This window comes from Eublepharis macularius, chromosome 9, assembly GCF_028583425.1.
Source record: "Eublepharis macularius isolate TG4126 chromosome 9, MPM_Emac_v1.0, whole genome shotgun sequence".
NCBI classification, from domain to species: Eukaryota; Metazoa; Chordata; class Lepidosauria; order Squamata; family Eublepharidae; genus Eublepharis; species Eublepharis macularius.
Window position 1 is genome coordinate 106,830,776 of NC_072798.1, and position 16,013 is coordinate 106,846,788.

General features: G+C 46.2%; 1 protein-coding gene across 1 annotated transcript in view; it reads right to left on the reverse strand.

Annotated features, from left to right (window-relative positions):
• ITPR2 (inositol 1,4,5-trisphosphate receptor type 2) overlaps positions 1–16,013 on the reverse strand; it is a 304,126-nt gene that overhangs the window by 52,618 nt on the left and 235,495 nt on the right. The window contains exons 46-47 of the mRNA XM_054987843.1: positions 8,942–9,049; positions 5,669–5,861 (exon numbers count right to left, since the gene is read on the reverse strand). Coding sequence (XP_054843818.1) covers positions 5,669–5,861; positions 8,942–9,049 — 301 coding nt within the window. The remainder of the gene's footprint in view (positions 1–5,668; positions 5,862–8,941; positions 9,050–16,013) is intronic.

Genomic DNA, 16,013 nt, shown 5'->3' on the forward strand with positions numbered 1-16,013 from the left:
GCTGAAGAGCTGAACTCCTCATTAAGGCCTAGCATTTTGAGATCCAGGTCAACTGGTTAAATTTCACATCTTCCGTGGTAGAACACGATGCCTTTGGTTCTGGTTTTGCCAGTCTTCAGTAGGGTTGCCAGCACTCCCTTAGCAAATGATGGGAAATTTTGAGGGCAAGGCATAGGGAGGGTGGAGTTTGGGGAAGATATGACACCACTTCCAGGTGACACTCTAGGAATCTCCCATAATCTCTATGGTGAAGACTATAGATACATGTGGAAATGCCTAGAGTGTCACTATGGAGGCCATTTTTTATTCTGCCCCTCTATTTCTCGAGGGCAGGGGATTAGGGCTGAGGATGGTGGTTTACCTGCTATGGGTAGGTAAATGACAAGCCTAATCTTCATCTGACTTCTAAATTAGATGAATGCAAGCTCCAGGTAGGTATCTCTAAGGAGGGCATTTCAACATTGAGGCATCAAAATGGAAATGGGCCTACATCTGGTCTGTACTTGCCTTGCCTGTGAAGGTGAATAGTCCAGAGAAGAACCCCTGATGCCAATCAAAACAAATGAGCAGAATTATAAGGTAGAAGGTGGCCAATAGAAAAGGGTGAAATTCTAAGTTTGGTCCTCACATATGATATGAAGCCACTGCTATTATTAGTACAATGTCTGACAAACACAAAACAAGAACCAGAAATATGTGCGCATCCATTACTTCTGAAATGGTGTCTGTATGCCTGTGTGTGTGTGTGTATGTCCCTTGATTAGATTTCTTTAAAAACTGAAAATGCATTTTCTAAATATTTCTATTGTTTTATAATGAAGTTCCAAGTTCTAAGTCGGTTGGACCCACCCTTGACAATAACTACTGAGGAAAGATGGGATATAAATTCTAAATTTTAAAAATAAAAATAAAAAAATACTAATAGCCAAGTAGCCGTGATCTGAAGATACCTAAATCTAGAGACTGGAGCCATGAACAGTCGTCAAATTTTCCTACACACCTGAAAAATGTCCCAGGTCTGCAGAACAATTTGAAATCTTTAAAAAAAAATGATTTTTTTTAAGGAACACCTGTAACTTTAACCAGATGTCCTCAGTGCCTTTTGCTAGGCAACCACAACAGTTCAGACAGTATTCCAGGCTTGATTTCTGTCAGCAAATGGCAGGCGTAAAGGGCAGGGCTCTTTCCAGGGCTGCTTTGGCTTTAAGGAAGGACTCATTGGGTCTAGGCCCAGAAGTACAAATCTGATGAGTTGATACCACATGACTTGCATGACTCACCTGGTGCTGGCTACTTGCTACTATTCAACAGCAGCAGCCCCCCTATCGAGTCAATGCAGTGTAATGGTTAGCGTTTCAGAGTAGGAGCTGGGAGATGCAGGTTTGAATCACCATGCAAAAGCTCACTGGCTGACTCTGATCTAGTCACACTGGATCCTACTTCTCAGGGTTGTTGTGAGGAGGGAAAGAGAATGATGTAAGCTATTGTGGGAATTGTGGGAATAGCTAATGTAAGCTATTGTGGGAAAAGTCTGAATATAAATGAAGTAAATTAATAAATACAGATGAAGATGGGGGCAGTTAAAAGATGTTGTTTAGTGGGTTTGAAGGAAAGAAGGGCATAGGTAAAGATGAGCATATAGAGGAGGCTCCCTGAAAGGTAAGAGTTACTCATGTGGGGAAGGGGATGCAGGGAAAAGTGAAGTACCTCCCCTGCAACTCCTTGCAGGTTCCCCACCATGCAACATAGTGAGGGCTGCTGGAGGGGGAGGTGAAGGCGGGGGAAGAGGGCAGGCAGGACAAATGTGGGTTGGAGAGAACGAAGCAGGGGAGGGGGGAGAGGCTATGGGGGCCAAGGGGAAAAGGACACGGTGGCCAAGGGGATAATGAGTCTTTGCAGGCCCCTCACTTATGCCACACTAGTTCTCAAAACACTGGGTTGGATCTCTGCCTGTGGTGCACCAAGGGGACAGCTCTACTTTTGCAAGAGGGGCAGGGTGATTTCTGCTGATTCTTCTTCCCACTCCAGCCCCCCCCCCCCCCCGCCCACACCAAATCTTCCAACCTGCAAAAGCAAATCTTCAGGGGCACAGCAGGCAGCAGCACGAAAGGGGACATGACGAAGATCCAGGGCTCATTTTGAGGGGGAATGCACAGGAACTCAGTTCCAGCAGTTCCTCAAAGAGGTCACGTCAGGTGGCCCTGCCCACCTGACTCTCAGCCATTTGGGGCCCGTTTCAGCTTGGATCGGGCCTCTGACGGGTGGTGGATCACTCTCCCACTCAGCAGCGGCCCGATCCTGACCATTTTCAGCCCCTTTTTGCCATTTTGGGCCCAATTTCAGCCCTGAATGGCCAGAATTGGGTCCAAAACAGCCAGGATAGGTGATGTCAGGGGGTGTGTGGCATATGCAAATCAGTTATGCTAATGAGTTCCTCCAGCTCTTTTTCTATGAAATGACCCCTGCGAAGATCCGTACCATGAGTCGAACTCTGCTAGTTTGCTTGCAGTTCTTTGGATCTGGCCCATAAGAGCAAAGACTTTCCCTTAAGGAAACTAAGAATCCTGAAATGATGTGGGGATATGGGGTGCAAGAACCACCCTTGAAAATCCCATACGGACCCATCCAAGCAATTTTTGAATCGGCCGGTCACTGTGTTCTTTGTACTTGTGCCCTTGAAGCAGAAAAGCGCTAAGCCAAAACCATGTTTGGCTCTCTTTTTAACAAATGCAATTAGAGCGAATCCAGATGAACTGTTTAGGTTTAACTTGTGACTAAGCAGGGGGTGTTGTTGACTTCTGGGTCTAAAAGGCTTCAGAGTCATTTCACATGACTGGCTCTTAGGTTGTTCTTCACAGAATCACATGGAAGCACAAGGAAGCAGCCCTGGAGCCTCAACGAGTTCTGCTGGCCTGGCTCCCATCAACTCCAGGGGCCTCCGAGCCACGAGCTGCCCAACAAGACGAGCAGTGCCTGAGTGTTCGCTGTGGCTTTGTGTGGGCATTGGGGCAGGAAAGTCACAGCAACTCTTTTCCAGTAAAACTCACACTTTTGCCATATCGGTTGCCCGAAACATTTTGGTAATGAGAAACTTTGAACCAGGGACTGTCAGGGCAAGGCCAAACACATGTCCAACATGTGCCAAAGAGCAGCCTATCTGTTGATCTCTCTCCGCACAGAGGGCTAATTTTTGGCCCAAGCAACCACGGCACCCCTCATGGCGCCACCAAGGCCAGCGGAGTGGAAGAAGGTGGCCGGCATCATCACCTGTGGGGCTGCAGGGACCCGGCTTTATTTTCTGTGATAGCTTCGAAGTAGTAAAATCTGCTAGCCTGACTTTGGTCCCACTGTAGCGCCATCACTGCCCTCAACAGAGGTCGGTATCAGGTGATGCACGGCACCCACAGCGTCTCACGTGGGCGGCCCTATGAAATCATTTACTCAGGCCTGGCTCCTCAGTTTGAATACTGGCTGGCCATGCGCCGGTTGCACAAGTCATAGACCGGGTCGAACTTCTTTGATTCTTTGCTGAATTTCCTGCCAACCTCCAGACTAACAGGCACTCTCACTGCTGAACGAAGCACCTTTACGCTTCTCAGAAGCACTGATCTGATATCAGAGTCAAACAGACCCCAGTTAGCACAATAAAAAGTTTTAGATTTATTTCACAGTAACTCTGATGAAATGTAAGCCTATATTGAGTGTTGTTACTGATTCTAAAGCGAGACAGCCGTGAAGTGGTGTGGTGCTGCCTGGGGCGAGCGAAGCCCAGCAGGGGTCTGCAGAGTGCAATGCTGACTCGTATATTTTTTCTCACCAACTCAAAAGTTCCTGGAGGTACAAATAAGAACTTTAAAATACATAATCTGAACTGTTAAATTCTCTCAAATGCTCCAACCCAACCCTTATGAAATGCCGGAAGGGGTGGGGGCGGTTAAAGAGAAGCAGCACATTACTGAAGTGGAAGGACTTTGGGGGTCCCTGACAATGGACACAATCCGGCTTCAGCTGGCTGCTGTGTTGCGCTGATGAGCGTTTTGGACTGGGGGTTCAAATTCCTACTCAGATATAAAGCTCACTGGGTGGCCCCAGGCCAGCTACACTCTCTCAGTCTAGTCTACCTCACAGGGTTGTTGTGAAAGTAAAATGCGGGAAGGGACAGCCATCTTTCCTCTGAGCTCCTTCGAGGAAGAAGGAGGTTTTCAGCATCTCGATGGCAGTTAGAAGGCTACGAGGTAAGCTGAAGATGGGAAATCCACACTCATTTTCTGGGTCTGAGGAATACAAACCTCCGCAGCATGATTAGGTAGAACACCAAACACAGAACTGCACTTGGGTAACACAACCCCCCCCCCTGCAGTTTTGATCATATGTGGCATTCTCCACTTCCTTCCCAGGCTTCATGTAACACCTCCATCAGCGCCTAAGGAGAGAGCGGGCTTTTATTTGACTAAAATCACACATGCTATGGAGCACCGTGAAGGGTTTTTTAAAGTGGTTTTTCTAAGACGTTAAACAGATGCTGTCTTTATTTTACTTTTTAGATCAGCAAGTGAAATCTTCCATACGTTTATAGAGGCCTGCCTTGTCTCTTAAGATTAGTTGTGGCAATTATTGAATGCCCATGATTAATCCCGCCCGGCTCCAAGCGCTCTATCTTTAAGCCTCTAAGTTCCAGAAGCAGGCCGCACACACAATGAATGATTGGGGGGCGGGGGGAGGCTAACACCACACAACTGACGCCAGGCAGGTGGGCTTGAGCCAGGCCTGCATGGGAGACCACGGGAAGGCCTACGTGAGCCACTCTAAGCTTTCTGAACAAAGGGCTTACATTTACTGTGCATAAATATAAGAAAAGTTTGCTGTGGAGGCTCCATCCCTTCCTGGAAGACCCCCAATGAGCCATGCCTTAGTAAGTTGCAAACGACTACTCTGTTGTGCTCTGCGTGGGACACCCCTTGAAGGCCACCGGCAAGATTCAAGTGAAAAATGACAGGGCCTGATTTGTAGTAAGTATCAGGAGTTGAGAGTACATTCCACTTCGCCAAATGCACTGGCGGCCTATTAACTTCCAAGATCTGTTCAAGGGGCTGCATTTGACCTAAAAGACCCTTGGATGGCCTGAGACCCCCCCCCCAGGACCAATGGGGAGAAAGCAGCTTTGGGGGGAAGTAACATATGAAGGCTTAAAATAAATAAACAAGGTGACAAATGACACAACCCAGGAGAGCAGGCAAGAGCCAGAGGATTTATTCTCTCTCTCTTCATGAGAAGTGACATGGAAGACCAGCCTGAAGTCTGGCCGAGGGTCAGCTCGCATCCTGTTTGGGGCCCAGGATGGAATCCAAATGAGGCCTATTTGCGATAGCAAACTGCAAGCCAGGCCGGAAGTACCCTGCCATCCCCTCAGCAGAAACACAACTTGGCCTGGAGTCTAAAAGACACAACTATGAGATTGTCTTTCAACTTTCAACACGGATGTTGACCTGCCCACCAACATTCAAAATGGTTCGTCTATTCTACTGCCTCATGCTACAGCATGTGTAGACCAGGCCTGCCTGCCCTCATGCAGACTACTTGCCTCATTGTCGAAACTGAGCTGGAGACTGAACTCTTACAGATTCAATAAGAGCTATTAAGCAGACCAAGTCTTGGACTTAAAACTTACTCCGAATTTTCTTCTGCCACTTCATTTCATTATACAGGTCCTCTGTCTGCTGGAAAAAGTCATTCACTTTGCTTCCTTGTTCATCTCTCTCGGTAGAATTAAACACACGATACTTGGATTCGTGGGTAAGGAATTCACAAATATTCGGCACAGGGAAGACAATTTGTTCCATAGTTCTATCATGACGAACAATCTGCAAAGACACATTTCTCAGTGAAAGGCAGATAAAGTTTGAATATAAACTGCTGCATCTTACTTATAGAGGAGAACGAAAGGGTCAAGAAGGAGCAAATAGACAACGGAATTCTATCGGTCTCCCAGACAAGTTAGGACAGCGTCATTCGGCAGTTACAGATGTGTGTGTGTGTGTGTGGGGGGGCCTAAATCTGAATGTTCAGACGCCTACATTGTGAGGAAGGCAAACAGATTAGCATTTTACAATAGATTTTTAGCAAGCTTTACACAGAGGGATTTTCAGCTTTAACGAATGTGTATCTGAGAGAAAGTAATTTGTCCTGCAAAATCTCAAGCACAATTCCAGAGAATGTCAGAAACCTTTAAAAAAACACTCGAAGCCAGAGACCAGCAAGACTACCAAGTGCTTTCAGGTACAGAAAAACACAGCAATTAAAATCTAACTTTTAAGAGTAAGGCGGTGGATATCTTTTCTTTTGGGGTGGGGGTACTCTTTTTGTTTGAACTCGAAAGTGAGAACTTCTGTTCCTTGACTAGTGAAAAGGCTCAGGTAGTAAGTGGTGTGAAAGGCCTCTAGCTGACACCCTGGAGAGCTGGTGCCGGTCCGAGTACACAAGGACCGAGGGCCTGATTCATATATTCATCTCTCCAGTCATTAATTACCGGATTATGGGGTTGGGGAAGATTCAGCTTAATTACGCCATTTAAAATGGTGTCCTAGTTTATGGACCACATCGCATGTGCAGAAATATGGGCGCAAACCTCTGGCTGACTTTGTTCCACCCACCAGCCACCTCCATGGCACAAACAGGGCGTGCTGTGTGTGGACCTGAGCAGGATACTGTTTTAACTGGCATAACTGAATTTAAAAGATCCCCAACCCTACAGTCTATTCATTCATTTCCGATGTCTGAAGGCTGTGCCTGGAAACTAGGCCCTCTGACGCAGAAGCGCTTCCTCTGCTGGCCGTGGCCACCCTGTGATGGTCCTCTCCCACAGACCATGGATACTCTGGTTTCTTGGGGGCTGCAATGGCCCGTGTCTACAAACACGAGGACTGAGGACCAAGATCTTTTATTTATAAACTTGGCAGCATGGAAAGGACAGAATGAAGTCTGCCTGCTGAACTGATTTGTTTATTCGATGGGACCAGCACTTTCCTACAAATAGTTTTCAAACCCTAAGTGAAGCGTCATTGGGCTTTTCTCTGTCCAAATACTTAATAAAGAAAACAGCAACATTCGTTTTTGCTGTCAACACCTGAAATTTAGGAAGGTTAGACAAACAGCTTCAGTTGAAGCCAAAACTGGTTATGACCTGATGGAAAAGGGGGAAATTTGACCATTACAGCACAGGCTCGTCAAAGTTTGTCAGGCCAAGTGGCACAACACTTCTGTTCAGTCGTGACAGAATGCCCACATTAACCCGCTGTGGCAATGGAGCAGACCAGAGTCTTCAAAGCAACAACCCTCAGAAAGGAAAGAGAGCAGAGAGCTGCCCATGTTGAAACACACACACCAGGGTGCAAAGTGGCTTGTAATGAGCACAAGGACTGGGTGGGTGGGCCAAATGGGCCCCTAGTCCTCTATTACAGAAGCCGGACAAACCGGCTGGAAGGACCTAACAGTGTTGGCCATTCACTGTTATGTGGTCCGCAGAGGTGTTCTGCAGTGGGATATGGAGGCTCCAATTTAGTTGTCATGATTAATGGCTAGTGACAGACTTGCCCTTCACGGATTTATTTAATCTTCTCAGAACTAGCTAAAACAGTGCCCACTATCAACATGTCCCTTGGCATTCTACGTTAATTGTACATTCTGTGAAGTTTTTTTTTCTTTTTCATGCCAATCAAATCAACTGGGCAACCCTTCTATCCAATTTCCTGACATTGTTGGCAGCAGAATAGTGTGCGCCAGGCCCCAGTGTTAGCGGTCAGACTTGCCCCCACGAGATCAGAAGGCTTATGATTATGGTTATGCTATAAGCTCCTTCGCTAAATGTGCTTCGAGCACTAGAACTACTGCCCAAGCAGGCAGAAACATGGAATCCGGATTCTGGCCGGGAGATGCACCGTGCAAACATGCGGAATGACAGGCGAGGCCAGCTCACCCCACCCCCCCATGCCGTGGAGGCATGCGAAGGATCCCGATACAATAGGGTCTTCCTGGAGTTCCTGAATTAATCAATGCAACGTACCCTACCGATCTCCCCTTAACCACTTTCCTATTCTTAGGAGATTCAGGAGGTTGATAGTCTCACCCAACCACTTTGTGGATTGTCAATCACTATGGATAACTTTAGTTCCGCCCGAGAAGACCTAATCATACCCTCCTAATTCATTGTCTCACCCAGGAGATAGTTTGCTGGTTCATTGTCTCGACCCAGGAGACAGTCCTCCAGCTCTTTGTCTCACCCTGGAGACAACTTCTCAATCCTTGGTCCCACCCTGGGAATAACCATTAAGGTTTTGTTTTGGGAGCAGAAGATGCAATCTTGCCCCTGGGTAGGAGCCACAGTATAATGGGACTGTCCCTCTGCCATAGCTGTGTGCATGCTCTTGGATCCAGCATCCACCCTCAAGCTCCGTTCAAGCTCTTCCGCCTTGATGCACAGGTCGCTTAACGCTCTCTCTCTCAGATGCCCTCTTCTGTATGGTAAATCTCACCCAATCCCTTAAATGCTATCCAACTTTCACCAATCCTTTCCAGTTAGCTCAGAGTGCGTGCTGTGTGTGTCTTTAGTGCTGCTAATCCTTGTTATTTTCAATTTTAAAAACCCTTTTTGGTTGAAACCTCTGCCTGGCCATTGAATGAGTTCTCTGGCTGGGATAATCCCTGCCTACATCGGTGGAGATCCCACTCGCTGCCCTCCTTGCATGCTAATTCCTTTGGGTAACACACCAATCCCTCCTCAGTCATAAGGCAGAGGTGATATTATACACACACACACACACACACACACACACACACACACACACAAAAGGAATCAACACTTTATAAAGAAGAAGCTGCTTGTATGCAGCAGCACATACAGTGGCTTGGTAGGCAAATGTTTTCCATTCTTCTGGCAATCCTTTACCTCGATCTGGGCTGTGTGATTAGCATAGTACTTCAAGGCTTCATCCCCTTCCTCTGGATCGGACCCAGGCTTCAGCATCTGTTGCAATATTTTATTGTGACGAGCCAACTAGGAGGAGAAGGGGAGAAAACTCTTTGATTCATTTTCTGCCAGCACTTTTTCACATCACTCTAATTCTACATGACACACACGCACACAGACTCCACACTACAGGGCCTGTTTCCATCAATTCCACCCAAAATGTCACTGGAACGGAAACACACAAATGAATTGGTTTGCAGAGAAAGTTGGTTTTGCTTGGATAATACTTTAGGCAGACTTTATAAAACCCAGCCTTAATAGTCGACTGTCAGATAAGCCCCAGCATCTCTACCACGTATTAAGTGTTTCTTGCAAAGTAATATGCCTCTGAGTACATGCAGAGTAAAACCTCTTTTCTGATGTGTTGCTGCTAACTGCTTATCTCACAGGCAAGGTGTTTTGGTTAGGAGTTCCTGACAAGCCTGGGAACTCGACCTTGAAGTCAAGGCAGAGACTGCACCAAACTACACAGAGACTGAAGTGAGCTCACCTCTCCCCTCCTCCCCTTTTCCCAGGCTCTACGTGCCAAAAACCATCCACCTATAATTAACCTTCTTTACTACCTTTCGGCATTCCAGCCAATTCCCCTGTCATACTATCTTGATACTGGTATCTTTCTTTAATAAAAACAACTTTAATTCATTCACCTGAGGGACACAGTGAAGTGTTTGGGGAGGTACCTGGCAAGACCTGACATCAACAAATGTATACTGAAGATGTTTCCATGGGAACTGAAAGAGTTTAAGTGGGGAGAAGGCTGGACAGTTTACTTCAAAGGCACAAGATAAGGAATGGAGCGTGTTCTTCTGCTGCACTTTAACCAATGCAAGGCACTGAATTCCATGTGATGCAGAATTAGACACCCCTGAACTTCTCATCATTGCTGTCAGCATCTTCACGGTTTACACAGGTCAAGTGCTTGTAATGCAGAGAGCCACTTCATCAAGACCAAGTGCCTTGTTCTGCATGGCCCATGCTCTACTGCACGCCCAGGGCCACCGCCAAAAAGGGATTCATGGGATCCCCAAAAGTCTGCATTCTGCCACTCTGAAGGCGACACAATGTATGCTGTGGAGTGGAAGCATCTGCATGTGATGGTGGCAGAAAAATCTGTAAGGTGTTTCAAACTAATCCCTATTTAGGGTTTTCATCAACAACGAACAAGAAGAAAAAATAAAAACAGAACACTATATACAAAAGCCGTATGAAAACAGAGGAAGTACAAGAAGGGGACCTGTAGAGATTGCACTGGTGGGGAAATCCTGTGCGACTCCCTCCTTACCACCACTGTCCTTCTCATTGTCTTGGCCTCCCCACAATCGTGCCCCTCCCTAACTTCCTCTCTCTATTACCCACCCCTCTCCTCTGATTGTGATGCCTGGCTGCCTCTGCAGCTCCACATTGTGTTTCCTTGACATGTGTTGTGGCTACTGAAGGAACTGAGGCTACCTCTCTCTCTATGATGTTACACAAGCTGAAATCAACACGCATAGAGGGGCCATGTCCTAGTCCACAAAAGCTCATAATCCATGTATTTAGCTTTTCAGTGCTTTTGGACTACGTGTCTGCCTGTGCTAAAGTTGTGACACTGAAGGATAATCCTCTAAGGGGAAAAAAGTCAACAAGATACAGAGAAGCTGCCAAACATTCTGTGTGCAACAGAGAAGCACCCACAGGCATGAGTCTCATCTTTCTGGGGCTTGTTACTGTCAAACTCCTGCTGCATCTTCTACTTAGGATCTTTAGAGTGAGTTGAGGGTAGAGTTATAAGCCATTTTAATGAGCCACAAGGAGGGTGATGCACAGGCTCCCTTGATGTTCATGGCAATCCAGTGCCTCACAACAGGGATTCTGTGTCATTCTGACCCCGTTACCTTGTCTCATCAGGGTGATAACTACAAAGCAAACACAAGGATCATAAAAGTTCTATGACAAGCATCGGATCTGGGAAGCATGTCGAAGAGGCCCCAGGGAGCCATGTTTCTTGGGACAGGTCTACATTAGCACCACCGTGTGCTGGCACTGCCAACTGATGTGTGATGCTGCTCAGAAAGAAAACCTGCAAAGAAGTCAGGACCCACACAAACTTCAGTCTGGTGTCTACAATTTCAGTCATTCTACAGATAAGGAGTTCTTCTTCCACACAGGACGGCAGAGGAAGTTTTAAGACTCCAAAATACCGGTGGAGGAAGCACAGTTTTAAGACTCCAAAATACCACGACCTCATTTTTCATTCTTTATAGCTCCATCTGAATTTGCAGGTAAGAACATGATGGCACTTCTAGAGCCAGAAAAATGTCTGGCTGCAGAGCTGGGAGACAGAAACCCCAATCCAAAAATTGAGCTTCCGTGTGCATTTATTTGAGACACGTTTTCCGTGATGGGGGGCCACATCATTTGGCTTATATTCCACTAGTCTTCATTGAAACTGATGCAGAACCTAAGTATAGGGGGCTACATTTACATCCCATTACCCTTGCCTTCATCAGCCCTATAATCAACGTCAAAATCATTTGGGCATAGACTATTTTGGGCTGACATGCATCTGACGAAGAGAGCTGTGGTTCTCGAAAGCTTACGCTACAATAAAGTTGCATCTGACGAAGAGAGCTGTGGTTCTCGAAAGTTTATGCCTCAAAAAAGTCGGTTAGTCTTAAAGGTGCTACTGGACTCTACTATTTTGCAACTACAGGCTAGCACGGCTAACTCTGAATTTTGGGCTGAGAGGCAGAATATATATTTTAAAAATAAGTACATGAAATCCTTGACACCTCCACAGGGCAAAGACCTGTGTGTATGTTTTGGCTTGTATTATTCTTGTGTACACCAATGACACATAGGATGAGAGCCCAGCAAAACAACGTCAAGAGGTTACTCGAACATGTTTGCTTTAAAAAAATCCAGGAGGACCCACAATTCCTCCCACAGACATTACGCAACTCCCTCGGCACCATGCGTGACTACTCAGGAGTAAGCTTCATGACACTCTTCCTCATGCTGGAGCAAGTTTGTCACTTAACTGTGGTTAAGCGATTTATCTTCTCTTCCATTAACTGTGGTTAAGGTTTTAACCAGAATCTGAAACAGGTGTTGAAAGTGGCTTTCGGGTTTAAGGAGAAGTTCCCGTGAGGTGTTCCAGTGGTGGTGGTGGTGGGCTGAAGGGAGGCCACGTGCGTTCCCAACCTGTTCCAAGGCACACGGGCTCCTGATTTCTTAATCATACTTCAAAGGCAACCAACACGGGCAGGTAATTCTGGTGCCTACTGAACAGTTACGAAAGAGTGCTGGTTCCTTCTTCTGTGGATTATTTATGATGACCGACAAAAAATGTTTGCTGTCTTGGTACATACATGTTATTATTCCAAGGATGGACCAAAGGTAGATCACGAGTGAGTTCCTGGTAAGCCATGGAGTGCCTGTGGGTTTCTGGGATCCTTGCTAGTAATGCTGGACTAGGAGCTCTGCCTGACCCTACAAAGCCTTTCAGTTCTTAAAAATGGTGCAAACTCAGGATACTGCAACACCCAGACCAGCTGAGCTTTCATGGTTAAGAGATGGTGCAAATGGCCCTTGCTTTGTCAATCTGAAACATATCAGAGGACCATGAGGGAATTCTAGATTTTTTTAAAAAGTAGGTCGTGTAAGTAAGCTCATCTATGTACCGGTCTAACATCACACTCAGGAAATCATGTTACTAAATACCCAAGACATTTTGGGGCAGGATTGGTCAGTGGAAGGCAATTCTTCTAAACTGGCCCAGTGAGGCAAATCTATGACGCCATTTCTCTCACTCCACTGATAATTACTACCAGAGGGGTATGCCTTTTGAGCTACCCATTAATTCAGATTGCCGATGCGTATTTGGTAGAGCATCCAAGGCAGGGCTTTTTTTCTGGGGAAAGAGGTGGTGGAACTCCGTGGGTTGCCCTCGGAGAAAATGAGCACATGACTGGTGGCCCCGCCCCCTGATCTCCAGGCAGAGGGGAGTTGAGATTGCCCTCCGTGCTGCTGGAGTGGCGTGGAGGGCAATCTCAACTCCCCTCTGTCTGGAGATCAGGGGGCGGGGCCACCAGCCATGTGACCATTTTCAAGAGGTTCCGGAACTCCGTTCCACCGCATTCCAGCTGAAAAAAAGCCCTGATCCAAGGAGACATTTCTGTAATCATTCAAAAAAATTTTTTTAAAATATCTCCATTTTAAGAATTTTATCAATGGAAGGGAATACCGAGCAGTGCCTGTTGATCAGGAGAGAGATCAATCCAAGCTGGCAGTTGTTCCCAGAGATTATACAGCCTTGATTAATTAATGGGATTATTTCTGTCCCTAAATTATTAGGGTTACTCTTATTGTTTGTTTTCATTATGGTTCATTAGGTCTGGTTTATTCATGCAGGAGATTGTAGGTAGCCATGTTGGAACACAGACCATTGCTCAAAACCCAGAATTAGTACAATACCTCATTATCTGGACCAATGACAATATCACAGAACGGCTTTGCCATGGATATGCTAGAACTATAGGGGAATAATTGCTGGATATGACCAAGCAAGTTATTCATGCGCTCAGAAACAGGGCTAGCCTAGCCCCATTAGACAGGCCACAAAGGGAGTCCAGAGGCCTAGATTGGAGAGGGCCAGTTTGGTGTAGTGGTTGAGAGAGCGGGACTCTAATCTGGAGAACCGGGTTTGATTCCCCACTCCTCCACTTGAAGCCAGCTGGGTGACCTTGGGGCAGTCACAGCTTCTCGGAGCTCTCTCAGTCCCACCCACCTCACAGGGTGTTTTGTTGTGGGGATCATGACAACATACTTTGTAAACCACTCTGAGTTGGTGTTAAATCATCCTGAAAGGCAGTATATAAATCAAATGTTATTAAAGTACTAGTGGAGGGCCAAAAGATATAAGATGTCTGAGAAACTTGTAATCACTAATTCTACATAGACTCTGTTAACAGAAAAAAATAGCAAGGATGAACTGGCTATCAAGAAGATGTTTCAAATATGGATAACTTTGTTCAGTGTATGGAATCATAAGATAGTACGTTAGCCAAGAATCTGGTCGTGTGAAGCAGCCGTTGCTAAGAAAAAGTTCGGAAGCCCTATAAGCATGACAAGCTAAACTGACAGAGAGCGTCTTCTTAGAAGGGGCTCCTTGCTTGCGACCTTCTTATCTTTGGGTAAGATACTTTTTGGACTCACGTAATCGCTCTCCTTGATCTTTGTTATAATGGTTAGTATGATTTTCTGTTGACATGTTGTAGTAATAAAAGAATAAAAAGGAAGCAGAGACTCCAGAAATGTATTACTTGAGTACTATACCCGGTAATGAACCAAAGACATTGTCTGTGGTGTACCTCTGGCCAGGAGTTAAATGATTTGATATGGGAAAGCTAATTAGATGCTCAGGGCTTAATTGCATGCCTATATCTGAATCAGGCCAACCCCCACCCCCCATCCTCAGACTCCACCCACCTTCCACAGACTCTAGAAATTTCCCAATCCCAAGTTGGCAACCCTCGTTTCAGGGTGTGTTGCTGCTCCTAGAATAGTTCTGTATAACTGTTCCTGGGTTGTGTCATCTCACGTTGTAGGTGGGCTTGCATGTTTCAGACTCAGAGATTTCCAATTAAATAATTTTAACCCCCATCCCACTCTCTCTGCACATAAGACAAACTTTTCTGTTCCTTTATCCCTTAGAAGCTCCTTGATACAGAGATCTTGAGCAGCAAAGTTATTTAAACCTATTGCTTAAGGAACGTAAGGACTGAGAGCCAAGCTACAAGTGACGCCTGACACAGGTTGGACACTTGTCAGCTTCCCTCAAGTTTTGATGGGAAATGTAGGCATCCTGGTTTTACAGCTTGGCTCTTATACACGCTCCGCAACTACAAGTGTAACTTTAGAGTCCTTATCTCTGAATAAAACGGCCCCTTGGATACTCACCGAGAAGGGTCCTTCTCCTCTGAGGACAGGAGGACATCTTGGGTGTTTCCCACCATCCAATCGGGGAGGCAGGAAGTAGAATCTTTCTTCCTCTTCCTTTGGTGTGTGGGACCACCCTCTCTCTCCTCAGTTCGGGTGACTCCCTTCAGCAGTATCTTGTGCTCTTTATTTTTATAGAACTATCTTAAACTGTAATCTATAGATAGAACAAAGGAACAAAGAACAGAGAACAAAGTGCAACACTGTCCAGCACATGCACATAACATGTTCCGGCAGTAAAGGCCATCGCATAGCCGGAACATATAACGAACAATCCAGGACTCAGACAAAAGGACAAAACACAGACGAAGCTCACGGGAGGGCAAGATGTCCTCCTGTCCTCAGAGGAGAAGGACCCTTCTCGGTGAGTATCCAAGGGGCCGTTCTCCCTCTGAGGCGGAGGACATCTTGGGTGCTCCCAAAGCAGTGTACTAAGCCCTGGGTGGGATGGAGCCTTCGTCCTCTACAACATGTTGAAGAACTCTGCGTCCGAAGGCAGCGTCTGCAGAAGCATAAGTGTGTATATGATAGTGCCTAATAAATGTAGATGATGAAGACCAGGTAGCCGCTTTGCAAATGTCTTCTATGGAGGCATTCCTTCTGAGGGCAGCGTTTGTAGCCGCGCTCCTCGCCGAATGTGCTGTGATCCCTGATGGAACCTCCATCTTCATTGTTTTATAAGCTTCTAGTATACACGACTTGATGCTGTATGCTATGGCAGTGGATGACATTCGTTGTCCCAGTTTTGGATGAGAAACATTGACAAAAAGTGAATCCGAAAGGCGTATCGATTCAGTTCTTATCAAATACGTTTTAAGAGCTCTCCTCACGTCGAGGTTGTGCCATTCCCTTTCCTTCGGGTGATTCGGCCTTGGACAGAACGAAGGTAGATATATTTCCTGTGATCTATGAAACATGGAGTATGCCTTAGGCATGAAGGACGGATCGGTCCTAAGGACAACCTTGTCTCTGTGAAATATACATAGGTCTGGCCGAACGGACAAGGCACTCA